The 27,731-nt window shown below is 47.3% G+C and overlaps 1 protein-coding gene across 17 annotated transcripts in view; it reads right to left on the bottom strand.

The window, feature by feature from the left end:
* The window catches only part of EPB41 (erythrocyte membrane protein band 4.1), a 68,452-nt gene that overhangs the window by 7,397 nt on the left and 33,324 nt on the right, over nt 1-27,731 (bottom strand). For 3 of the 17 annotated variants that reach the window (XM_072355387.1, XM_072355380.1, XM_072355379.1), the window contains exons 5-18: nt 26,293-26,335; nt 24,747-24,822; nt 23,836-24,054; nt 21,853-21,940; nt 21,568-21,720; nt 21,021-21,118; nt 20,600-20,772; nt 19,647-19,763; nt 18,684-18,845; nt 16,225-16,436; nt 14,621-14,677; nt 14,443-14,487; nt 13,910-13,972; nt 11,248-11,427 (exon numbers count right to left, since the gene is read on the bottom strand). In XM_072355387.1, the coding sequence (XP_072211488.1) occupies nt 11,248-11,427; nt 13,910-13,972; nt 14,443-14,487; nt 14,621-14,677; nt 16,225-16,436; nt 18,684-18,845; nt 19,647-19,763; nt 20,600-20,772; nt 21,021-21,118; nt 21,568-21,720; nt 21,853-21,940; nt 23,836-24,054; nt 24,747-24,822; nt 26,293-26,335 (1,686 nt within the window). The other 14 variants (XM_072355388.1, XM_072355376.1, XM_072355378.1 and 11 more) reach the window with 10 other exon arrangements.

Here is a 27,731-nt window from a genome sequence, read left to right as displayed (position 1 = left end):
GCCGGTCAGTGAGGTGTGGGGAGAGCAGGGCTACCTGGAAGCAGCGAATGACCACAGGCAGCTCGCTTGCACTGCTCGGGCCATGACATTCGCCATCGAGCTCTCCCACCAATCTCTCTTCTCCAGCCTCTGCCACCTCCGCTCTTCCCTGGGGCTGCAGCAGAGGGGCAGCAGGGACTGCGGTGGGCTCGGGCAGCTCAGAGCCAGCCAGCAGCTCTTCCATAGCTGCACAGGGGCCCTGGGCACGGCTCGGCTCCTCCTCGTGGTCCTGGCTGCTGGCGGGGGATGCACCACGTGGAGGAGGCTCGGAGGCGTGCGGCACTGGGGTCTCGCTAAAAGCTACCGACTGCTCTGGGCCCTCCCATTCAAAGCCAGGGTTAACACTTTTCCTCTTTGGCTCTTCAGCCACATCCTCTCTGTAGAGAAAGTCATTCGTATTCTACAAAGAAAGGGATACACAAGAAGGCCAGAGAGAGAGAGAAAGGGTTAGGAAGAACAGGAAGACATGAAGCAAAACATTGGTATCTTACAGCATCTCCATCAGTGAGTGCAGCAGCAGTGGATTCTGAACATTTAAGAGCTTGAAAACCTTTGCAATGTGATGGATTTACTGACACGGTTCTCCTGGTAGGTCAGCAATCCATGCAATGACGGTGTAATGCATTGAGATTAAAACAACATTAAATGAAGAGCCACCACCTTGTGTTCTCTGCCTGGTTTGGAAACAGGAATAATTGCATTGTAGCAAGTGGAGACCTTTGTACACAGACAAAACCACCAGTGACACTACAGCTGGGCATCAATTCTGCTTTTAACTCCTTGCAATAATTTACGCTGTTTAAATTTGCACGTGTTAAGAGAATAAACCCAGAAGGACCACGCATCACCAACGTGCAGAGCCTGTGCTTTGCTGGGCTCCTTGCATTGGGAATGCCCTGCACTCAGTTTGCTGCTGGTCTCTGGGATAACAGAAACCTTTGCAATAGCTCAACCTCCTGCAGGTGCAGCATCATTGGCATCGGTGATAGCGTGCAGTAGAGAAGACCAGAACAAAGCAATGCAGCCTTCCAGGGAACAAGCAAACACATCTGTAGCACCTGGGATATTGCAGAAGACTGTCACAAGCCAGAGGTGCTTGTGCTATTCTGCCACTCTTGTCACCTTTAACTCTTATTTTGGTGATGGCACAAACAGAAACCATTGCTTCACCTTCTGTTATGAAGACTCTCTGGGCAACCAACAAACTGTAACTTGCACTTAAAGAGTGACGTCTGAAGCCCATGGGTTATTTGGTCCATCTGTGATCCATCAGAAGCTTTCAGCCTGACTGACATCATCTAATGGCACAGCTCAGTAGTATTTTAAGAAGCATAACTGCTTTGTGTAGAATAGAAGCTTATTTTAGTAGGGCTCCCAGGAAGGGCTCCTCTCCCATTCCTCTGGGGTGTTCTGCAGTGCCCAGCTTCTTTATGGAGCAGGTTACCTGTAAGATTCTATCCATTCCCATTTCCAGCCTCTTGGGGCTTCTGTTAAGTTCCTGGGTATTGCTTAGGGAAACAGGAGCAAAGTGATGGTGATCAATGCTGCGATGAGCAGATCAGGCTGCACACATGTGCTGTTTCTGATTACAAACCTCTTCTGTATGTGCTCTTCCAGAAGGTGCAGATCACAGAATCATTTGAGTTGCAGGGGACCTTTAAAGGCCCCATTCTCAAGTTGTGTAACAGGAGATATTATACTGCAAAGCTTCACAAAATAGAATGCAATCTTAGGTTGGCAGATTTGAATGCCAACGACTTAATCTTGCTTTAAAACCTGGATTCATACACTGACATCTCCTTAATTTTACATTTCAAAGCTTGCAAAGTAATCGTGGCATCTTGAGATGATGCAGTGTTATCTTCTGGACTTTAATGGGAAGTGCCTTAGAAGCAAGATTCCTCCCATACCAGACGGGGCATCCGTTCAACCAAAAGGAGGAATGTAATCCACAGTTAAAACAAAGCAGATCAAGCAGCCACGCAAACACAGATCCACTGAGGAGACAAACATCCACATACAATACAAACAACCCCTTTCACATAGAGAAGAACGAGAAGCATCTCGCATGGTGAAAGCACAGGAGGGCAGGAAAGCTGGGATGAACTCTATGGTGTGGCCATACACATCTGCAACAGAGCACAGTGCAGCTACAGACATGCAGGCTGAAATCCTGATAAGATCAACTAAACAGAAGTACTTTTATTCTCGCCTTCCTGCACCCGCTATGAAGAAGGCAGGCTAATTAAGAGCTATTTCTTTCTATAGGTAATTAACTATTTGTGCACACCTTTTCTTTTCTTCAATATGACTCTGTTTGTTCCTGTATTTACAAATGAAGTTTGCACGTAGGCAAGAAAACATCACCTTCATCCCCAACCAAACCCAACAATCCACCTCGCTGGGAATTTGGCCATCTGTTACACATTCTGATCTTATCATGATTTTGCTTCACTTTACAAATGCAAAAAGCATTCCTGCTTTCAGGGCTTGGATTTGCACGTTCTCACGGAGCCCCACAGACTGCTTCGCCCCGCAGGCACAGAACCAACCCCGGTCCATGGAGCGCTTGCAGCCACACACAGCATAAAGAAAACACAAGGGGGGATGCAGTGCCCCAGAAGAAACAAATTCAGCCACACACAGACGCAACTAAAACGTCACCCTGCTGAATACAGACCTCTGCACACCCGACTGTTGGCAAGAAACTGAGGACAGCGATGAATCTGAAAGCTGCGGTGTAAGAAGTGACACGGAATAACTCAGACTGGGGATAAATTAATAACAGGCTTTGACACCAAAGGCTGAAAGGATTATTTCTGAAGTGCTCTTTGTGCAAAGTGATGCTTGCTTGCGTTCGTCAGAGAACCTGCAGTTCTGGCTCAGGACACAACCACGTGCAGCAGCCATCCCAGCTCCTTGCACTGCCTGGGATGAGCACTCTTTGCTGTCTGCACCTTTCCCCTACTGGAATAAAACTCCTGCATGAAGTCGCAGTGTCTGCCAGCTCCCTGTAACAACCCCTTTTCGTGCTCTAAATCCCAGTGCTTGTTTCCCACCACCTCCCTGCTCACCCTGGCATTGCAGCAGTTACCAGGTGCATGTTATTAGGTTATCCCCAAACAGATGCACACAGGCCACCGGTGTGAGTGATGGCTACAGAGGCATGAGCAGATAATGGTGCTTTTGCAGAGAACCACACTCACCAGTAAGAACTCCCAGATCAAATGGCGAATGCTCAAGCCCACAGCTGTGAAAGCACTACGAGTAAACATTATTATAAAGCAGAAAACAAGACATCCTTCTTTTACAATACCTCCTGCATCTTACACAGCTTCTCTGCCCTAAAGATGGAAAGTTTAGAAGCTGTTCAGAGAAGCTTGGAGTGTGAAAGCGACTGCCATTCCTTATGGATTCCAATTTTTGGACCACTGTTTTATCCACTGCCATTGCTGGAATCACAACATCCTGACCAGCCTGCTCAGACAACAGCAAGGGGAAAGAGAATTGGACCCAAGTGAAAGGCAAAGAAAATACACAGCGTGCTTTAAGATGAAGAAAAAGATCAAACGCTGTCGTGAAGCAGAATCCCAAGGTATTACCAGATACACAGCAGCCGCTCCCAATGCACTGCATCAACATTGCATTACCAAACTCAGGCTGCTGAGGGAGACAGTTCCAAAAGCATTTCCTCCCCCCACACTCTGCTCCCTTCCCATCTCCTTCAGGCTCCAGCTCCTCTTCAGTGCTGTGCGTTTCTTATTTCAATTGCCCACTGAAGTAAGAAAAAAAAAGCCATGTGTGGCAATACAGCCACTGCATTAGATTCAATTCAGCAGCAACAGAAGACAGAATGCGGACACTGTCAGGGTTTATGACCAACACATATCAGCTCCATGATGGGTTTAACCCCAAATAACATTACTCTGGCCACTCTGTAAGCATGCACAGCTACCAGCAACAGCCCTCATGCCCCTCTGCACCGCAGCATGAAGCTGCACCAGCTGTTTGCAGCTGCAACTGTGCCCAGCTCATGGACCCACACCTGGATCCCACTGCATGAGCTGCACGTGCTCAGGGGCTGCTGGTGCTCAGCAATACCAAGGGTTACCTCAGCACAGGGCATAGGCCTTTGGTGTTAATAAGCAGTGGAAAGTAGAATCTGATTTGCAATAACATTTATTAATGGTAAATGTACATATTTACAAAGAAAAAATCTGAGAAAAAATACAAAGCCAAAAAAGTGTTCCAAAAGAGAGCATTGTAGTTAAAAAGAAAGTAATCTTAGTCCCCACAAACTGATCCAACACTACCGTGTACCACTGCTACAAGGTCACAGAGGGGAACAAATCACCGCCCCAAAGACAGACAGCCTTAACCCAGAGCCTGCAGCCCTTCCCTCCAGTGTTATAAACCAAGAGATGCCAACAGGGATACGGGAGAAGGCAACACATCAGGGTCTCTCATGTCACCAGCACGAGGAAGCTGAGACATTTCCAAACAAATCAGTGACACCCCCCCCTGCTTTGGGGTACATTTTTTCTAGGCAAGCATCCTACCTCAGCCTGCAGATCACAACAGGCACAACCAACTCAAAGCCAGTAAACAAGAAAACTGCATGGAAGGGAAACTGCTGCTATCCTTAACTCCCAAGTCTCAACACAGTCTTCCTATAGAGAATGCTCAGTTTGTTGTCCATTAACCCGCTGGGCAAAGCAGCACACAGCGGGATGTGCAGACAATACCAGCTGTCCCTTTTAGTAATGGAAATGGAAATGTGGCCACTCTAGGTTAAGCATGAAAGCCCAAGAAACTACTCTGCCATTTATCTGGAGATCAGGGTAAGAAGATTCAGAATAGAAAGTCAGCACAGAGCTGACCACCAGCTCCAGGATGGAACAAGACAAAGGGGCTGAACCTCAGCTGGTCCCTTAGTGCAGTCATTGGGACCCACACGTGAGCACCAATGAGTCCCACTGCAGCAAGGCAGGCTGCAAAGCACTGGGAAAGTCTATTGAACAGCAGTGCTGCTGGCAGTCCCATAGCAGCCATGTTTCTGGCATGGCAGATGTTACTTTCTGCAGCTCCTCGTGCTGAAGAATCAGGATTTCCCATGCAAACAGGGATGAGGTTACCTGCAGATATTTTCAGCTTCCTTTTGGAAGAATCACACGGGCTGTCAGTACTTTGCAGCGTGTTTGTTCCTGAGGAAGAAGTGAGCTCAGTACACCTAAGTTCCTTAATGAAAACCTGAGACCTCTGCCCTTGCACTAAGCCAGATGGCCCCCCTGAGCCCTAAGCCCTGCAGTCCCCCTGCAATGCCAGGCCTCAAATGGATGTCCAGCAAATGCAGTGAGAGCAGGAATCACCCAGCACAGCACAACGCGTGTCATACACACAACACATGAAAACAAGACCCTGGCAGGTTGCCTCAGGGCACTGCTGTAGCTCCATCTGCCATAGAAGCAAATGGAGAAGAGGAAGAGGTGGCTGGCAGAGCACAACGGCCCGAAGACCTTCCCAAAACACACCCAGCATCAGCCAGGGGGTATTTCTGCTCTTGATAAGCTCCCATCCTTACCTGAGCACTCTCTGAATGTACAGTTTAAGGGTTTGGGGTTTTTTTGTGCTGATGATATCCAGCCATATCTCAAGGTTCAACAACAGAAAGCGAGAGAGAAACCATCTTAATTACAGAATTGAGTGGCCAACAGAGTGCAGCTCTCAGCACTCTGGAAGAAGATCACCCTGAGCACTGTGCTCAAACACTGCACTGGGCAAAGCTTTCAGACTTCAGGTCCAAAAGCCACTGCTGTGGCTTCAGAGTATTTATCATCAGTTCAGAAAGACAGTGGGCAATAACCCAACCAGCACGCATTGATCCATGCAATGGCTTTTGGAAGGAAGCAGGAGGTGTGTGGTTAATTCTTCTCCATGAAAAACGGACAGAACACACAGAGGAAGAACAGAACGTTCCCTGTCCCCTCATGCTGTGAAGGATGAACGGTTCCCACATCTCATTACATGAGAGCTTTTTGGAAGGCTTCTTCCCTCCACCATCTTCTGCACTGCAGGAGCACCGCATGGCCTGGCTCTCCCACCTCTCCTCTCCAAGGCCCACTTATCTCAACACAGTGCTCCTCCATTTCAGCCACGTGTACCCTGAGCTGTCTGTCCTCCTTGGGGCTGCTTTCAGCTCTCCTTTGGGCTGTGGTACACCTGAACAGATTTCCTTCTGCCATTCCTGCTGCTGAAAGAGGAAGACTGTGTGTTAAAGGCAGTGTGTATTGTCACGGGAAGGATACTTTCCAAGGAATTCAGCAGAAAACTTAAGTCCTAAAGGCACAAACTGGTGAACTAATAGGAGCACGTTACAAGAATCGGGGAGAGCAGACAGATCAGAAGGATTCCTGGAGATCAGACGGAGGGTTTCACTCGTAACCCACATTTCTGACACAGCATCTAGAAAGCCTCAGCCTCTACACACACAGGGATCCTTCAGATGAGCCAGCACATGCCAAGCTGTGCACACACCTAGTTTGCCTTGCGCCTTTTTCCTGTAAGCATATTTGCTAGCTTCTTAAATCACACTGTTCGCACAGGTACGGATCTACGAAGGGTTATAAATACAGGTATTTTTATATATATATATATTCACATATTTTGGCCCCTGCAATAGAGTTGTCCTCCTTTCTCTCCTACGTTGTTGAAGCAGCTGCCAACACTGACGGCACTGGAGGCTGTTCTCAGACCTGTTCCTACACCAACACTCTACGGAAAGCAACATCAAGCACGCTGCTGCTGCTGAAGGAGAAGCAGGTGGCTCAGCTCACTCACAGAATCCCTATACACAAAGAAACCCCATGGACACAAAGCCCCATCCAGCTTGCAGACCCGGTTCTGCCCATCTTACACAGTTTGACCATGTTTGCTATTGAGTTAACTTGGATAAATAAGAGCATCACCCAGACAACTACACGGGTAGGGAGCAAACAACAAGCAGCATGCAAGGGGGTTCTTTTTGTTGTTAGAGAAGCCAAAACAAAAGATGGCTTTAACATTGGAGCTATGGCCTGAGCACAGTGGTCTTATTACAGTTCAGGTAAATGGAAGAGCTGGAACATCAACATGCTACCAAAGGCGACACGCGTTAACAGTGGGTTATCCCATTCCTGTGACTTAAACAAACATGCTACAGTCAGTTCAACACAAAAACAACCCCACACAGATGTACCAAGACCATAAGAGAGAGCAAAATGATTGACCTATGCTTACAATAAACATTTCCTTCTAATGCATTTTCTCCTGCAACACGATAGATTTGCTTTGAAATGAGAATACGGGCGCAAGATGGAAGCTGTGATGCTTTGCCAAGGGCTTCCCACTGGGAGAATGAGAAGCTGTCGGTCCCTATCTCTAAGTTAACACTCATAGCAGCACTGATGATCAATGCTGCTTATTTCAATGCCAGTCTTAGTTTCCTGGAGAAGGAGTGGTTATGGATTAGATTTGGTAGGTTGCTGAAAAGCCTCTTTAGGTTTTTGGATCCCCATCAGACGTCCTGCTTGTGAACACCGTACATTCAAAACAAGCCTAACAGCACATCTTCAGCAGTGGCTGCATGGAGGGAGACCTCCTGCCACACGTTAGGGCTGTCAGCCTGCCCTCTTACAGCCGAAGCATCTGCAATTGGGATCACATATTTCTGAGACCGGGAGCCATCCCCACATATCTGTGGCAATCCATTACCACTCCTGCCAGGCCCCACAGATCACAGCCACAAGGCGAACAACAGGATTAAAGCAAGTGTCACAGGGTGTTCCCCCTCCCCCCCCAAGGGGCAACGAGCTGTGCAGATCAGAGCCCAGGACAAGGAGGATGCAGCTGATGCTACGGCCAAGAGATTCAGGAGCTTTGGTCTTGAGGTTTCTGCGTGACCCTGTTCCCGTTCAGAGAAAGAGCAGCCACCAAACAGTCAGTGCTACCACCACAAGAAAAGACATCATAAAGGGGAGACGTGGAGACGGAAAAATCCTAGAGTACAGCTGGCACTTTTTGAGTGATTTATGCTCTTCAGGAATCGGAATAGAAACCTTTGGGAGAGTTTCTTCGCTTGCTTGCAGGGGAAATGTTGTCTCAGTTGGGATCTGCTGCTTTTTTAGTATGTCTTCATCCTGCACTAACAGAGGACGTTCCTGTGTCTGCTTTCGTGGTAGAAGATCAAGAAAGACAGAGAGAGATGAACAAAAATGACAGATGGGAAGTGCCCAAAACGATACTTGGAGGTGTGCAAAGTGTTTGGCCAGTCCAAATGTCAGCGTGGAAATGCACTGCTATGAAAGCAGTGACCCAGGGAGCTCAGCTCACACCCCCAGCTGAGCTACAAAGCACAACTCTACCTGACAGAGCTCACGGGTCTCTAAGTCATGATCCACGTGTGTTCTGTGCCTGCCCTCCAGGCAAAGTGTATGGTCCGAGCCTGTTACAATGGGTTTGGAATTGGAATGGTCCAGGATGAGAGTCTGCTTTTGTGGCATTACAAATAGAAACAGTGCAGACAAAGGACCACGCTTTGTACAACTCCCTATTCTACAGTGCCCTTAAAAATAGCATCTGTTAAATAACGGCGAGCATTTATACTTCAGTGCAGGTAGAAAACGTTTTGTTTTTTAATTTAAAATTCAGGCAACGGTATCAAAATCTCCATCGCTTTGAAAATTCTGCTGGAAGAAGTGAAAAATCTTTACATGTTCGAAATGCTGAGCGTGGAACGGTTCCAAACTCCTTTCTATTTGCTCTGCATTTCAGTCCTTTTGCTCCTGGATTCTCAAGAGTGTAAAAGAAAAGGAGTCAAGTCGTCACACAGGATCATGCAAGGGCTCTGGTGTGTTCATGGAAGTAAATAAGACTGTGGGAATGCTGCTGTGAGCCATCCAGGCAGCTCTCCATCCCTTCCATTCAGCTATGAAAGGAAGAACTTGGCTCTGAGCTCCCTTAGCTGAGCCAGCCTCCTCTGATCGGTGTGGTATTTGGGGACCGGCTCTTTGCACACCCCTAAGTGATGAGTATCAGGGAGAAAGTAGCTGGGAGACTGGGCAGCAAATGAAAAGATAAAATGCAAGAGTAACATGATCATTAAAAGAAAAACGGAAAGAAAGACAACATGAAAAGAACAGGGGTACAGTTAAACTTTCATCATTGCTTTTCTCTCCGAATACATCGTTCATGCAGCTTTTTTCCAACCAGCCATGCACCAACACAAGCAAACCGAAAAGCTGCAAAAGCTTGCAGCAGTGCACAAAGTCCTCTGGGTGTTAAGTTGTGAGTTATGAAACTACTTCATGTTGCCAAAAGAAAAATGCTACTTAGCAGCTGCTGTTGAGTTGTTTTTTTGCTTGGTGCCATTGCAGTAGCAGAACTCTGTTTCAGAAGCACATAACAGCAGCTTTACCTCGAGCCCACCAACCAACCTGTCTCTCAGAAGACAGCACAGTGACTTTCTTTACCTGGACACACAAAGCACGTAGGGTTCAGTTGCCTTGCAGCAATATGGGAAGAGCAAAAAACAGCCCCTGGCAGAATAATACCCTCTTGCCACCACCACAGGGTTAAGATACCACCATGAACAGTACAAACGGGACTGCTCTGCATTATGAATTCTCTGCATTACTTTCACCATCCCCCGAGCTTTTTTACACTGATGTGCAGATCAAGTGAATCACAGCCCCAGGAAGTGCCTTCTTTGTACATGGCAAAGAGGCATTTCTGGAATTCCACAGCAGAATGCAAACTAAATGCATTCCCAGAAATGCAAATCAAGAGCTGACATCAATCTTCACATCACTGTAGACCACTGCAGCCTTCAACGGGTAAATCCACACCATCCAGTTGCTGTGCACAGCAGCCCCCCAAAGACCCCACATGCAACCACCACTGAATAACTTCTGAATAACTAAGAACTGCATTTCTGCACTGCAGCTGCTGAGCTGGAGGGCCCTGCTCTATTCCACCTGCATGTGCACAAAGCAGCAGGCCAAGCTCTGCAGTGCTCTGCTCTGCAAACTCCTGCAGAATTTGGACTGAGACAGCAACCAAAGAGCAAAGCTCATCCATAAACACATGGATAAATCCAAGCATGACAACAGGTTCGTTTTGGTGGGGGTTGTTCTGCTTTTCTAACAGGAAAAAAGACCTGTGCTGGCCTTTGTTCATGCTCTGAGGAGCCTGCAGTGAACTCGTCCACTGAAGCCCTGTGCTTCTGCTGATAGCCCTCTACCCACTGCAGAATTACTTCTGTTTAAGGAATACCACCAGCCTTGCAATGGCATGAAGAGCAAACAGAAGTCTCTCTGCAGAGCAGTGTGCAGGAAGGGCAGAAGCTGAGCTTCATCTAGGAGAGATTCTATGGCTGCCTTCACTGCAGCCAGGATTCAACTTCTTCACTTTTAATGAAAATCTCATTCGTTATTGAAGGGACTGATGACCAGCTTCATTCACAAGCTTCAAATCTGAGCCAGGAAGCGCCAGCATTATTACGAAGGGAGAAGCTTTCTCCATTATCCAAGGAGAAACAAGCTGGCAGACGTTGCTGCTCCATCTTGGTTTCTCTAAGAAGTCCCTTTTATGAGGAAATGAGCAGGGAGATTCAGATTGTGGCCCTCAGCATGCAGACACAGCTTCTGCAGGGACAGAGACTGCTGTCTCAGACAGCCCTGCTTTCACCACAGCACACCTACATGCACTAGCAGAGCTCAGTGCAACACTAAACCCAGGGACTGGATTAAGTGGAGACTGCAGTGACATCTGTAATTGATGCCATGCTAGTGTTTGCCCACTGGATTCCTGCAATATTATCTCCATAGTGCCAATTCCATTTCATTTAGATGTGGGTTGTTTCTTTGTGTTGTTTAATATATTGGGGAGATGCATTCTTTGGTACTAAGAATAAGCCAAACCCCAAAGGAGCCATGCAAAGTGCACTGTCGGCACAGACGACGCTACGAGAAGCAAAACCATGTGAACAATGCCCATGTTCCTTCATCCAACTAAATAAAACCCACAGCTTTAGGACACTAAAACGAAAGCACTGATTCCCCCCCAGAGCCCACATAACAGTCACCCTGAATACACCCAACCTCGGGGGCAGCTGGGGCTTGACCTCAGGTAGCAGAGCTGTCCCTGGGCACCCTCCTGACCCCAGGTACTCACTCCATCTGCTCCCGATGGAATCTGCCCATTGACGTTGAGCGTTCGGAATGGGGAGTGAGTGGACAAACGTTTGTCCCATTCACTCGGACGAGGCTCGGGGACAGACTCCATGAAGTTCTTCTTCAGCTCGCTGATGTTGGCGTGATGCTTCTTTATTTCTTCTTGGGTCTTATCTAGATCCTAGTGGCGGAAACACAGAATAAATGAGGAGACAGAGAAACAGGCACCTACAGTTTGCCTATGCTGCCATAAAGCAAAGCTGCGCTCAGCAGAGTTGTTGCCAACTCCCATCAGTGGTGCTCACACTGTAAATGTACCTCTCCCTTCTTTCTGGTCTTGCATTGAGCAAACCACACTCAGAACCATGCAGGGTCACCTCCAGGAGCCAAACCTGCCATCAGCTCATCTCCAGGTGTGACAGCTGAGGTGGCACTTCATGGCCTTCCTGCACATGGGGCTTTTTAAATTGCAAGTCTAAGTTTGGTTGGGTTCTTTCATGCTTTTCAATTTGTTTCCTTTTCCCTCTGCTAGCCTGAGTGTTCAAGGATATAAGTGTAGTTCATGTTGAAGAAACTCCTTTCCAATTTCTTCTCTTCATACCTATTCTCTCTTGCCTTATCAGAAGTTATCCTTGGTTCCACAATATCCCATTACCTTTTTTTTTCCTCTCATCCCATCTAAAGCCACCATAGGAGCTTTAGATTTCAGAGCTGAAGATAAGATGCAGACCTCTAAAACTTAGCTGAGCGATTACTTCATACTGGATCAAGCAGGAAACTCCTGCTAAGATTACTGATATGGAAAGGGCCAGATTTCTTCTCTGCAATGCCAGTTTACAGCATAAATGAACAGACTTTAAGGCAAGTCAGCACCGTTCAACTAATGTGTTTAGAAATAGCCTCCCCTTGCAGGCAAACAGTTAGTTTAACACAAAGCTTTTGCATAAAATAGGCTTAAGCCAAACAACGACTTTTCTGGACAGTGCCAGAAAACAGCAAGCCTCACTCTATAGAGAAGGAGAAAGTAAGGTCAGGAAAAGCACCATTGGCAAAATTCACTCCTTTTATGCTTTGAGTTGGTAGCCAGCCCACAGACCTAAGAAGATGGAAGAGCAAGAGCTTCCTGAAGCAAACACCCCCCCCAGAGGAAGACGTCCCACTCTGGTACCTGCATCCCTGCAGCATATAAGGTGGTAGACCCCAGTAACCAAGGAGAATCTGCTCTTTTTGGCACAGTTCTGGGGAAACAAAAGCTCTGCCATCGGTCCCAGCTAAAGCACAGGGTTTGCTTATGGGAAGTGGCATGGAGAGGTGGGCTGAGGGCTCCACGTGAACTGCATCTGGGCATGGGGTCAGGAGCCCCACAGCTGCCTCTGACTTAGAGAAGAAGAGCACCTGAATCCCTGCTGCTGCTCCCAAGGGCTGATCTGAGCCTGCAGAGAGGTTACAGCCACAGAGCTATGTAGGAGACCTCAGCTGCTCTTAAAAGCATCTTAAGGAACATGCTATGACCACCAAGCTTTCCCTCACATTCTGCCTTTTTCTAAGTCCGCAGGGAGCAGCATACGGAGCACTGAGCATCAAACAGCCCTCAGTGCAATTAAGCAGCAGCTCCTGGAGCATCTCTCTGCCAGCAGCTGTGAGGTCTGCTGGAAACCACCTGCTTTGCCACGCACACAGAGTAAAGAGGAGCAGAGGGGTGAGCCACTGGAGCACCTGCAACAGAACCAGTGGGAGGGTGGGGGGAGCAGAGCCTGGTCCCTCATTAACAGGAGAAAGCTGTTTGGAAGCAGGGTGTGGGTGAGAGCTCTGCTTGGACTTGGGGAGGAGGAGCCACTCAATTGGTCTAAAGGAAGCAACAAGGCAGTGTCCTTGCAGCGGTGGCCAAACTCTGCCGGTGGGTGCATGTGTCCAAAAGCTTAAATTGTAGCAGTCATTAAAAATAAAGAAAAAAAAGAAAATCCCCCAAAGCTGCAAAACTTTTAGAATTCAGATTAGGAGAAGGCAGTTAGTACACTTTGCTTTCAAGAGATACCAAGAGGAAAACCCTACTACCAGCTGCTGGTGCTGCAAGTCGGAGTAGAAACATATAACACAGGAACAGAGGATCAGAAGCCACAGAGTCTTCTGTAACATGGTGTAGGGGAAAATATATGATCGGCATGTTCTGTTCTGAGATTGTGTTGGGTGAAGCCAGGGGAAGGGCTCCCAAAGCCAACGGGAATGGATGGGTGGGCATCCATTGCCACCAGGTCACTGCCAGCCCCGAGGGGATGTACTGCAATGCAGGCTGTCCCAGGGCATGTTTCCTTGTTTGCACTGGGCTGCATTTACCCACCAGAAATAACTGATTTCCAGCTACCAGGAACTCATAGAGGAGCCTCCCACCACGAGGTCCAAGAACAGAGCAGGCTGAGAGCATGGCTCTGCCAATCATATATCTTGAGGAGCATGAGAGAATGAAAGTCAGAAGGGGTAGAAGGCAGAATGCCTGCACATCATCATGTTTACTGTCAGCATGCAAAAGCCTACTTAAAAAAAGTATTTCATGCAGTAGCATGCAAAAAGAAAGGCAGCAGCAGCAGAAGAGGAAGAAAAAGTTGAGCACAGAACACAGATCTAGGCAAACGCAACTGAAAAAAAAGCTTTGAGTTCATACAAACCTCCAACATTAAATTGCTATGCCTGATATAAATGTTTTCACCATCTAGCCTCTTTGATCTCTTCTGTGAAAATGAAAGAAAAAGGGGAACAAAAACAAAAAAAGAAAAAGAAAAGCACAAAAAATTAAAAGGTTGTTTCTTGCAGGATCGACAAATTGGCAAATTAAAAAGTGAACTCAATGAGTGGAGCGCAGCGCTGTGCCAGTGAGGGATGGGCCACAGTCACCACCAGTGGATGGAAGGTCTGGCTCGTGGGGATGGGAAAATGCAATGAGTGCAATGAGTCCTTTAAAGAGACAGCTCCCAGGGTTTCATTGGCTTTTGCTTTGATTGGCGGCGCCTCTCTGATATACAACACGGGTCATTTCAGCCACCAGACTTCCAAATCAAGCATGGGATAGCTCTGGTTTGCAAAAAGGAACATAAAAACCCAACCCAAAGTATGCGTTAATTGGAGCACTGTCTTTTTAAACGGGTCAGGTATGCATGAGTGATACGGCAAATTTGTTTGGTGAAAGCATAAAGTGGCTGACCTTCCTCATTCTTATCAGCTCTTCCTCTTTCTCTGCAGGCTGCTTCTGTTTGGGCCGTGATAAGAAGGGGGGGGGGAAAAAAAAAAACAACAAACAAAACCACAAAAATAGTTGGTTCATTTCACTGCGTCGAACCTTAGAAAACAGTGAGCATCCTAACTGAGATATTGGCACAAACCTGGGGTCGGCCACCAGCCGTAGCGGGTACGGTGACCTCAATGTGGGTTTTCCTCACCTACATTCAAGAAATAAATGGGTAAAAACATTTCTTGTTAGTAGCTTTTTTTTTTTAATCTCGAGAGACAATTTAGTTTCCAAACGCAGCTGCATCGGGTTGGTTTTGAAATGCTGGGTGCGCATGCAAAAACCAAGATGCAGCCTTCCACAAGGAGTTAATGACACCGCAGCTCACTTGCAGTCTGTTAGTTCATTTCAGGTTGCTCTTTCAGCTTGAGAGGGACGTGCATTTGCAATAGTGCTCTCTAGTGCTGCTGTAGGCTGCCTTCCTGCTCATCAGCCCATGTTTTCAATGGGTCTTTCCCATGAAATCATGACCGAAAGCAACATGTTCAACATGAGCGCAGATGGGACGCTGTGGGATTTAATAGCCAGGAAGAAGAGACCTACCCATAAAAATGGGCCTAATGTCACAAATTAGGGTATTTAGTGAGCATGAGCAAAGAGCCCAGATTGTCTTAATGTTTTAAGGAAAGCTAAAGGGAAACTGAGATGCTAAATACTCTGAAGGTGAAAGCATCTGTGTTAAAAGAAGTGTGAGAAAGTGTTCTACGTGTGAGAAATGGCACATTTGATGTGTTCAAATCCACCATTTCCCCCAAAACCATGTTTAAAGGGGAGAAAAAAACCGAATATTTAAGCGTGTAAGGGGAAAAAAATAAACCCAACAACAACCAAACAGAAAAACAACCACAAATCTGTAATAAGTGAAATGGGATAAATAAAATCTACTTAGCCTTACTTTAAAGCTACAGGGACTGAGTGGGGTAACAGGAAGAGTGATTCTCAGATACACCCTCCTGAGGATTTCCTTTGGTATTTTCATTTAGCAATTAGCAGTCACACAGGTCAAGAAGTTTTACTATGCAGCTGCCCTTCCTCCACCTCCCAGCTGTAACTGACAGGGAATGTGTCAGATGAGACCACACGTCTCTCATGTTGTTCATACCAGACCACATACACACTAAAAACTGGCTCCGGGAACAGCTGGGAACAACTAAACATCTGGGTTGACATGGAAATAGTAATTCCTATGGAATGTTCTTGAAAAGACCTCCATTTAAATAATAAAGGCCCCCAAGGTCTGAACAGCACCGTTCACTACTAAAAGTTCAGAAACATCCAGAGAAAGTAGATAAAATTAAAGAGCATTTGCATTCTGGTATCGGGCTGTGGACTGTATCCAGGTCACTAACGGCACCAGAATTGTTCACGCCGTCCTATCAGGAAACAGCAGATAAAGTTTAGCAAAGAGTGAGCCCTGGATTCAAGTTAACACAAACTCAATTATTTGTTTGCATGCAATTCTTGTCAACTTTTCCAATGCGTCAGCCCATTGTGTTTAGTTGCACCACAGCTCCCACCAGCCAGCCCTGCTGCCTCCACCTGGCCACCCCCTTTCCCTGTGCTGTGGTCAGGGCTGGCATTTCCCTGCTATCCAGGTCCTACCGTTCCCTGCCACCCACTGCCCAGGAAGGGAAGGTGCCCAGGGCTGCAGCTCCAGCCTGGCACCAGCCTCTCCCCAAGTGATGTGGACTAACATACCTTAGATGCCTCAGCTTGCTCTGCTTTGGCTCTCTCTGGGAGGATCTCCTCACGTTTCGTCTCAGCTTTCAGTGCTTCCTTTTCTACTTTTGATGCAGCGACGACTTCCTTGGCAGCAGGTTTAGCTGGGGCTGCTTCAGCCACGTGGCTCTGGGCAATGGCAGGAGCAGAGGTGGGCCGGGGGCTCCTCTCAGGTGTTATCACTGCCACAGCTGAGGGGACACAGACAGCACAAGGGTCAGAGCAGGCAGCACTTCTGCAGCTCCACGCAAAGGGTTTCCAAATTACAGCGCTGTAGTTGTAAGGGGGGAGGGAGAAGGAGGCAAAAAGGGAAGAAGAAATCAAGATGTCGAGCAAAGCAGCTTTTGCATTTAGTATGGGGAAGTTGAGATTATTTTCCTGATGGCTGGAATTAAAAAAAAAAAAAGGAAAACCCCACAAGAGATGGTTTATAAAAAGCAAGCTTGCACTCCGCAGAGAAGCCACACCAGAAAGGCTAATCTATGTTTGACATCGTGCCATTGATTTCTGGGTCCTTTATACAGAACTCCATCAGAAGGCAACCTTTAAAATAGCAACACTTAAAGCTGCGGTGAATTCTGGATCTCCTTTGCATGTCCTCCATCAGAAATGGGTGGTTTCTAGAAGAGCAACCCAGGTTTTCCCCCAGAGCCCTGATCTCTCCAGCAATGCAAAGAAGAATAAAAAGGAAATACCCTGACAAGCTCTTAGCCATCAAACTTCACAGCAACTTTCAGGTGGCTTCCAAAGCAGACTCACGCAGTGTGCCTGAGCTGGATATCTCCTGCTGCAGCACAAGGCAGGTCTGCAAGGAGATATCCAGCATCTCCAAACCCGTGCAAGTGCACAAATGAACAACATGCTTGGGGAAAAAAAAATCGGCCTTTTGAGAGGATGACTCTGAAATGAAAGCACTACGTGAGCACAAAACCAACTGCCTGCTTCTTCCTTTGAGTTCTGACTTCCCAGCCAGACCCTGAGCTCTATAAGCCTGAAACGTCCAGAAATATTCAAGCTAATGCTGTGCAACAAAGTGAGCCCCAATTAAATCGTGGCGTTTATCTACAGGCACAACAAACTATTTAGTTCTCCCAGTGTTGCCTTTGTATGACTGTCTCACTAAAAACATCATATACACGTGGTCAGGAAGAGTCACAGCGCATGGATTTCTTCCAAGCCCATCCAGCTAATCAAAGACACCATCATTCTGGAATTAAAGAAGGAATGGTTGCTTTAAGTGGCTCCTCAGTGAGAGTTCAGGTCACACCATTCACCGAGGGGATAACAGCATTTCACCTGTGCCCAAAAAGTGTATGGAACCGAATATCCACGGGCCAGCAACACAGGAGGCAGATGGGTGAAAAAGCCAGACTTTGATCACTGAAGTGATATCTTTAAGACCAACTCCTTGACACAGGTCTTGCTGTAACTCACCCTAGAACCCCAGTTAACACTAGTTAGTGCTGCTGTCGCTGTGCCTCCTCCCACCCTCCAAGCACAGCAGTGAGTCAGGCATGCTGCTGTCCTTCCAGGGATACATCTGCTCCAGGACCTGGGTGGCATTTGTGCTTTAGAAGCGGTGACAGCTGCCCGAGGAGTTGTATGTGGGGTTGTGACATGGCAGGCATGGGAGATAAAGCTGTCACGGTCGTACCTGGCTTCTTCAGGGCTGGTTTTAGCTCTCCCATCACCACCAATTTTTCTTCCTCCTCCTCCTCCTCTTCTTCTACTGGGCATATCTCAACAGTGCCAGGGGCACGTGTGGCTAAAAAAGTTATGTGTGTGTTAAATGCCACCTCAAAGGTTAAACAGAAAAGGAAGCAGTGCCACCTGTAACTCTACAAGGCCAGCTCTCCTGAAGGACCGGTGCTCCTCACACGGTGCCTCAGAGCTCCAGGACACACAGCAAAAACCACCGAGCTCCTCCTCTGCCTCTCAGTGATGAGATGCACTCCATCCAGAGCTGTGGTACTTCAGGTTTGCTCGATTAATGACCTTTAACTATTTAGATATACTATTCCAGACTTAAACACAATAAAAGAAATGCAACTCCAAAAGGTTTTAAACATCAATCATCATCACCACCTTGGCCAAGAGGATGGTACCTACTGGGAGCAGAAGTGTCATGGGGAGGGAAAGGTGACCTCCATGGGCCCTGAGAACACCACCAGGTCTGAGGCATGGCACGTTGCCCATGGAAACTAACCCTACAGAAAGGGACAGTGGCACACAAGTGTTAGAAGGCTGTCACACACAGCTGGCATTAGTTCCAGTGCACCAAGCCACATCAAGGCACTCCACTCACAACAACAAGGGCTGGCATGCTGGTAAAGCTGGTGGTGATTTCACCAGCAATGAACACCACTGCAAACAACGCAGCCTGCCTTACAGCATCACTCCAACCCAGCAGTCCCAGCACAGGTGACTGCAGTAGGTACCTGAGGTGCCATGCACAGCCGTGGTGGTACCTGACTGCTGCTGCACCAGGTCTGGCAGCTTTGGCTCAGCAACAGGAACCTGAGCCACCTCTACCTTCTCTTCCTCCTCCTCCTCCTCCTCTGCAATGGGTTTCATCTCAAAACTTTCAAGCGTGTGCTTGGCTAGAAAGAGGTTTGCATGCATTAATGGAGCGTTTGGAGACCCACGGGCACACGGCAGTCACTGCAGCACACAGACAGGGATTGGAGGTTCCTCACCAAGGCAGCCTCAGAACAGCAAAGAGTTTCCTAAACCAACGTTGCTCAGCAATAATTCTCCACGCTGCAATTGCCTGTCAGTCCTCCTAGCTCTGATAGTCCCAATAGGATACTGGGGAAGAGTTAAATCCAAAACCAATCAGCTCTTTGGGTTCTGTCCCATTGAAGGCACAGCTGAGCTTTGAGGGTGGCATGAAAACTATTCTCGAGCACCTCATAAGATCATCCATCCATCCACCCTGCTGTCCTACATGCTAACTCCATCTTCTGCTCTTACAGCAGAGGGCTGTGTTGACTGCAGGAACAGAGGGGAAATGTGCCACATCACTTTGTGAAACCTTGGGCTGGGTTTCAGACCTGAAAATGAGTGACATCAAACACTCACTGTAGAAACCTCATGGTGGAAGAAGGGAAATGGAACAGCACACAACGCACATGAATTATGCAATGTATCACAAGAACTGCCTGTTTAAGTGAGGAAGAAAGACATCAACCTCCCCAGGTTGCTGCCTAGCAGGGTGCAAAGCAAGAGCTGAATGAGAAGTGGGGCTCTCCCAGGCTGCCTGTCCTCTGCCTGCAAAACTCTCCTTGAAAAGAAGCAAGAAAGAAAGCTGCCAGGCTCATCAGGAACAAGGATGTAAAGGCATCTCAGTGGGGAAAGGATAGCAAATGCACTGCAGAGAGTTGTAGCCACCACAGCTATACCTGGCTTCTCTCGGAACTGATCCACGGGTTTTGGTTCAGGAACCTCAACCACCACCACCTCCTCCTGCTTCTCTTCCTCTACGGCTCTGAACTCAACTTTTTGAGTCGCACGTTTAGCTGAAGAAATGGTGCACATGTTAACAACTGCCCGCACAGCGGATGGAAAAAGGCAGCAGACCTCAACGGGGACGGAAGTGTTACGTTCATGGGATGCTCCTTCTATGCCCTGACATTGGGTTACAGCATTGCAGCTGGGAGTCCTAACTTTACAAGCACCCCCTGACTCAGATCCAGGATAGCAAACTCTCACCGCTCCCCCTTTCACACTTCACCTCTCATGCTCTGTCTGCTGCTATCAGGATCCTTTAAAATGGCCAGGAAAGAGCCCATCTGATGCATGTGCCACAAACTTCAGTATTAGCATCCCCTTAACAGACACTGACCAAGATTCAAGCAATAGTGGCAAATCTCTCCCCCTCAAGGAAAGCAATGTAACTTAAGAATCTACATTCGATGAACAAAGAATCATAGAACGGCCCGGGTTGAAAAGGACCATAACGATCATTTAATTTCAACCCCATCCTATAATGCATCAACAACATCCTACAGTTCTTCATCCCCCAAAAGGAAAACGTCTTGAGGCTGAATGCGGTTATACCAGAACTTGGCAAGGAGCCTTCAGCACCAACATCCACAGCTGTTTTTTGACAGTCAGTTCCTGGTGGTACTGCTATAGGGTTTATCTTTTACATGCAGGTCTTGCATTAAAGTGAGAGGTTAAATAAGTTGGTTTTTTTTTACCAATAAAGAAGCAAATTCTAGCAGCATCCAGGGAATAGTTTTCAAAGGGATCAAAACCCTTCATTCATCAAATCAAAGCAAAATCAGACACAGCCAACGAGCTGAATCCAGGCAAGATGCTGTAGGGGCACAAAGCAGAGCTGCCCACTAACCTCCATCGAGGCTCCTGGAGGCCCTCTTGCTTGCTGTGCGCTCAAACTGGGGTGCAGGTCTGTCGATCATGGCACTCGCCTGCCTGGTCTGTGCCTGCGTCCGCCCACTGTAACGGAACTTGGAGCCCAGAGCCAGGAACCTGCTCTTAGGGATGGCCTCAGTCGAAGTCAGCCTGGAAAGCAGACATGTGAGTTAAAAGCAAGCCTCCGGATCTAGGAAGCGACACACATCAACGTGAGAAAGAAGACCTCACACAGAAGCTGCATGGAAATGCATTGCTATGTAAGCATTTCATTTCCCTGCAATCGTTTCACTCCAGGTTTTGCCGGAGCCTATGGAATGCTGAAGTTGTGCTCATTTCCAGCTGCTCACCTACAGCATTAATCAGTCAAAAGAAGCCTATTCGATTTGGAAACTCACCTGAAGAACGTGTGATGTTCAACACATACTTTCCACAGCTTCTTTGCTGCCCGGTAACTTGGTAGCTTGAATCCAATTGTACTTTCATACTGCTCTTGCTGTTGGAAACATAAGTGATTTAGGTTTGGCAAGACACAACTGTTCCAGGAGTGCAGCCCCAGCCCATCTACCTGTCCTGCCCAGGAGCACTAAGTTCACTCCACAGACATGCAGGAGGAGCTCAGGTGTGAGAAAAGTAACGGCCTGCCCCATATCTTGCCACATCTCCAGAGGAGGAGGAGGCCCTCTAACAATTTCAGCTGCGCATTGCTTTCAGCCTGGATGTGGGAGTACCAGAGTGTGCCAGCAGGTGGTGCTGGATGACATATTAAAGTTTTCCTCATCTCTCTTAGCACTTCAGCAAGGTTGCTGGGCTCTACTTGAAGAGCCGAACTAAAAGTCAAGTCAGTATCAGAAGCATAAGAGGATATAAAATGCCCCCTCAGTAGGAAGCTTGCTTCCTTCCCAAAGATATCAGGAGATAATTGAACTTAAAGCCACAACGTACCTCCCCTGGGCGAATCTTAATAAAGAAGCTGCTGCGTTTGTAGGAAATCTTCAGGACTTTGGGCCAAGGGAAGCGGTTGATTCTCAGCTTATCTTTGTAAACAAGAAGGCCACTGGAACAGACTCCCAGAGTGATATCCACTCCTTCCAAGTCCTGAGGAAGCACACGTACATTTAAGCACAGACCAGAGTCAGAGTTACACCGCTACAGGGTGTCCTCCAAATTACTCCTTTAGTCTTTCCCTCAAGCTCTCCATTAATCTCCACACCTCCCACTGATTCTCACCTTGGCGTGGTGAAGGTCAACTCCATACATAGACAGTTTCTTTGCATTCTCAAGGAATTCCAGGTCTGCTTGGGCCGGAGTCATGGATCTGGGGAAAGAGAGAAAGGGTTTGGTAATTCCATAAATGCTGCTTTAATGAGGAGATGCATCAGACCTCACAAAACCATTTACTTGTTAGACATTTTGCTTTGAGCACAAGCAACTCTGTGCCCAGATGATGAATGTATTAAGTTGCTCTGAATGCAAACATTTGCATTTTGAGACACCCCCATAAAACAGAAGCATCGTTCTTCAGTTGAGCACTACCAACACCAGGTTAGAAAGTAACTGATGTGTGAAAAAAAAAGCATGGCACAGGGTACAAAACTCGAGGTGGAGAACACTCCAATTCAGCTTGAAGGCAAGGAGTGAGAGGTACCGTGCATGTCAAGAACGGCCTTCCTAAACCCAGCTATTATTTGAGGACAGCTGAAACCACGTCGCAAATAAATATCCCTGCTGGGGCAGATGAGATGAATGAGACATTTTCTGGGAACAGATGGTACCATCTGCAGGAAAGGCAACACAACAGAACTTTGCTTAACAGCAACATCCTGATAATGGAAGCTATTATCAACGTTACTGAAGTGTCCCTGTTAATAAGTTTTAGTTGTGCAAGGCGCATTCAGCAGCTCAGCTGGAAGAGTATTCAGTTGCACGCGCTTCATTTTGTTCTCTGCTTTGATGTCCTTCTTGCTGAGCACTCACATCCATGCAGTGTGCAATGTAAATGGGGGTATTTAGCAGGGTGTAGGACAAAGAGCACTGCAAGGACAGTGTCCTGCACAGGACCTGAGAGCAGTGACTGTTTCCAACACACGCCTTTGCTCCACAAATGAGAGCAGGAACACTTTTCCACTGGAAATCCTCCAACAGTTCATAGGACACGGACCAGAGACGAGATGCACACATCATATACATCCTATTGCACACAGAAGTGCATTTAAATAAAGCTATATCCCACACATAAGTAACCCTGTAACAAAGACATGAATAATTCAGCAATACGATCTGCTGCTTCTGGCACAGCCGACGGCCTTTGACTCCAAGTCAGTCAGTGTCAGTGGCCCAGTACTTATTGCCCCTCATTCCTCTCTGTGCAAATGGAGGGGAATCAAGTTCAAGTATTGATTTGCAGGGTTGAGTGAGGCATTAATTGTAGCTGTGGTGATAGCCAGGGATGTACGTCCACCCCCACGGCTGCACTTCAGTTATTGGTTTCCACATGCTCTGCTCTCACCATCAGTGTGTCAGAGCCAGCAGCTTCCTACAAGTCAGGGGGCTGCTAGTGCAACACCTCCACAGCACCTTGGTACCTTGGAGCACTTTTATAGGCTTTTTTCCCTTAAAATCCAAAAGTATCACTGGAACTGTGCAGCCGCTTGCTGGCTATGGATGCTCTCCATGTCACTCCTCTGGGAGCACACAGCTCCATGGAGCATTTGCAACCAAAGCACTTGAGAGCATCTACAAAAATAAGGTCAAGATGGGAAGTGGAGGAGGGTCTGTCACTGTGACCCTTAGATCTGATATCAGAGCCCTCCAGCCCCACCAGAAGAAAGCACATCTGCCCAGGTCACTAATGCATTTGTGGACACGATGACAGCATAATGCATTTCTGTCCCCTCAAGCATTACCTGGAATAATTCCACACCATAACGCATTACTTGTAATGTACGGCAGCAAACTCCAAGCACGCTGCAGACCACAGCACAGACACAACAGTATGGGATCTGTTCCAATCAGATCACCACTCAAAACTTGTGTAAATCCCAAAACAAACACACAAAAAGACAAACAACAAGGTTAAAGCAAGGAAATCTGCATTTTGGTATGAAATAAACCCCACTTTCACAGCTATATTGTTGAAAAGGAGCACTCATATGGTGCACCTGTCAAAAAAGAACAATCCACAGACAGTTTTTAGGTGCCATTGCACTTTACCTGTACGTTTTATGAAGTTCCACAACCTTCTCTTCAAGCTCTTTGGTTTGGTTTGGAGCCAGTTTGAATTCATTGATGTAATCTGTGCTGTGTAGGTCAGGATCGTAGTCTCCCAGCTCGGACTGCACTGTGTAGGAACCCAGCAGAGCCAAAGTTGCAAAGGAACAAGGCAGCCGCCCTGAGATGATGTCTTGTCGAAGCTGGAGACACAAGTAATACCTTCGGCAGGAAAAGAAACATCAATGCTATTTACAGAGAATGCAGAGACCTGAGGAAATTTGCTCCCAAGCACTGAACAAAGTCATCACTTTGCACCACTGTGAATTAAGAGCAATGTTTTTTCTCCCATGTATTTTCAATTATGGGATGATCATCACACAGTCCTACACAGTGTGGAGGACAAGAGGACTTAAGGTCACCTCTGCTCTGGAAAAGAAGCAAAGGATGCTTTCTATTTCTAAGTTCCTTTTAAAACAAAAGTGCACTTTCCCATATAAAAACACAACTACAAAGACATTGTTTTTTCAGCACATGGACTTTGGTGAAGGGAGGGATCATCCCCATACATACAACCATTCAATCCAAACAAACAGAACCCCTCCAAACAGTTCTTCAGGACGTCATGAAGGATGGAGCAATGCTTCGGTATTAAAAACTTCTGTTTCAGAGGATCATGGAATCTTATAGAATGGCTTGAGTTGGAAGGGACCCCAAGGATCATTAAAGTTCCAACCCCTGCCACAGGCAGGGCCACTGACCTCCAGATCTGGTACTAGGGCAGGCTGCCCAGGGCTCCATCCAACATGGTCTCAAACACCTCCAGGGATGGAGCATCCACACTTCACTGCAGCTTCCTGAAGGTGCTGCTGAGCAAGCTCTCTATCTGCTAGCAAGATGAATGGGGTACTCACCTCGTTATATCCTCCGTCAGCTGAGCAGGATCCGGAGGATAAAACTTGACATTGAAAGTAAAATCCCAGGGGCCTCCTGAAAACACAAAGGGAAGTTTTAGAGAAATAAACCCAATAGAAGAGCTTGGCAACAGCCAACTATCAGACCCAAACAGGAGCTCCAGCATTGCCCCTCACACAGCTCACTGCTGCTGAGGCAGATGGCAGAAGGTAGAATCCCATTTAAAAGAACTAGGATACACACACAAGAAAACAAAGCAGGGCAGATGAATACATGTGAAAGATGCCACAACTAGTGGGAAAAACAATTAGATTCAAGCCCAAGAGGCTAAATGACTCAAATACTTCTTCACTGATTAAAAAAAGAAAGATTCATGAAGAGAGGTCAGACGTGCTGTAGGTTAATGAATTAGTGTTTCATCACTCGACCCAATTTTCAGACGCCTCCTAAGGAACAGATGTGCTAATTCACTCAGCAGCCTAATGTGCTGCGGCCATGTGGGCAGAGCACACTTCAACACAGCACAGGCATCAATCTGGAAGGAGCAGCAAGCATCAAGGCAGGAAGAGCTTTATAAGAGCAAGCTGTGGCAATAAAGCTTGCAGCAAACTCCATACAGCACTGCTGCACGCATTGCAGCGAGGAGCCCCGCAGCTGTGTTGAGAAGTGGCATTATTTGTGGTACAATTACAAGCTGTGGCACTTGTGTGTGCTGCCCAATGCACAAGCAAAGCAACTCCTAATTGCATCACAGAGCAACCCTGGAACTCCCTTCTGCTGTGCTTTTTAGTAGTGCAGCTCCAAAAGATCTTTGCTTCAGGAAGACAATACATGCTTGCTGCTCACTTGCTAATATTGATTAAAACCTCAAGCAGGGAGGAGTCGTGCAGTGATACGCTTCATTCTGTGCCCCCCCAAACACACCCATAGAACAGCATTGACTCATGAAGCAGTCACACCCTAGGCTGTCCCTGAAAGAAAACAAAAGCCTCACAAGTTTACTTAGCGTCGACACTGCCCTCATCTTGAATGAACTCAGAGCTAGAAGAGCTTACAACCCTTCAGGAAGCATGTGGCATCTGCGCTGATCCTGCTTGAGGCCTTTGTTTATCATTCCAGTATATCCCTATTTGGACCTTAAAACCACCTTGGAGCTCACAGTGCCTCACTCCAGCACACAGCTGGGCTCAGCTCTAACAGCCACCTCTTAGATTTTATAGGGCAACTGCTGACATCTCCCTTTCCACCCTATTTAGTAGCAGCAAGGAGAGCATGGCTTGCACAGGGCTAACACACTCCAAGCTATGTTTCTGCAAGGAAATGACACTTTCCTTAGGTGTAGAGCATAACTAAATACTTAGGAAGAAGAGAAAGGAAGCACAGACAGCTTGAACTTGTGCTGATCCTGCCCAAGCATCCACCCAGCACTCAGGGCCACACGGCCAGAGCCACATGTGTGCAAGGAAGGGGAGAAGGCACACACACACACACACACACACACACACACACACACACACACACCCCTGATAAATCCCATCCACTTACCATGAACTTGCTTTTTTATTTCTTTGGTAGGATCCAGCCACGTCTGTAAGGAGATAAAAGCATCCACAGTGTAACAGACATTACAGGAACACCAGAGCAAACTGCGAGTCATTAACAGTGCAGCAAAAAGACAACACTGGGCACGGATGTGACCACAGAAACTGAAGATGGAGAGAACGGTTTCAGAAGTTTTACTCCAGTCTGCAGCCTCAGCACATGAATTTCCAATCCAACAATGAATATGAATGTACAGCTTCCAATACGAAGCTGTTCTGACTCCTTTGAGATGACCCCATTAACTCAGAGGCTCAGCACACACAGCTGACAAGCACCCTACACCACGCAGGCAGCCTTTAAGGGGTTTAAAATGAATGAATTTATGCTGGCTCCTGAAAACACAGCAACAGCATCTGAGGGAACTCTGCACAGCACATCCTGCTCTGTCAGATCCTTTTTTCACTATCTTTTATAAAAGCAGCGTATTAGAAAAGGCTGCAACTGCATCCAGCAGGTATGGTCTCAGTCAAGCCCAGCCAAGGGGAGCACTTGTGCAACACATTTTTCCTCAAAGACCTTTGAAAACAGACAAATCGTGTGCCTGCCTTCTTGTTATGCCCCTTATCTGCCTACTTACCCTCCTCAGAACAAAGATTGCAAAGACCTTCTATTATTAGCTGTGTTCTTTAATGACCTAATCACTAAAATGGGAGTGAAAACATCCAGCAGCTGGAGAGCGTGACATAAACTCAGTCTCTTTAAAGTATGACTCAAGTTTCTAGTAATTATCTCAGCTACAGATTTAGAAATATATCCTTCTTTCCCCCCCCCCCGTCTCTGTAATTTGGGGTTTTGTGGGATGATGGTGCAACAGAAGCCTCAGAACAACACTCCTGTTTTGGCCAAGCACGGTGGGAGCAGCTCCCAGCACTCCTGTCTCTTTGCAAGAGAGGAAGATTTGCACATCTGGGTCTCCTGAGGTGCAAGAACTGACACACTGCAACCCCCGCACCAATCTCTCTTGACTAGAAGGTCTGTTAGCTTTGTGGCAGGGAGACAGCAATGCTTACGTGTAATCTTATCTTTTTATATGCTGGCCTCCCTAACCTGTAAAGCTGGCGATAGAAAACCCATCTGAGAAATAGGCATGCTGCTCCTGCACTTGCTTTCTCCCCATCTATCTGCTGGCATCGTGGCTGCTTTGGTGCTAAGCAGTGCCCTGTAAAACCTGTACCCTCTGTAATTCCTACTCTGAAAACACCCATCTCCAGGAAGGTTTCCTGCTTATGTATGGGAGAACCTGCATGCAGCCTTCTCCCTGGCCATGAGCACAGGCCTGCATCTCCCCACTGCTCTGCAAGCTGCCAGGAGGTGAAGAAGCACAGCCATAGACTTTCTATTGAGATCAGTTCCAGCAGTGCATCAGCCACTTGGTGGCAGGT

This window comes from Excalfactoria chinensis, chromosome 22 (assembly GCF_039878825.1).
Source record: "Excalfactoria chinensis isolate bCotChi1 chromosome 22, bCotChi1.hap2, whole genome shotgun sequence".
Taxonomy (NCBI): Eukaryota; Metazoa; Chordata; class Aves; order Galliformes; family Phasianidae; genus Excalfactoria; species Excalfactoria chinensis.
This window is presented reverse-complemented; position numbering and strand designations above follow the sequence as displayed.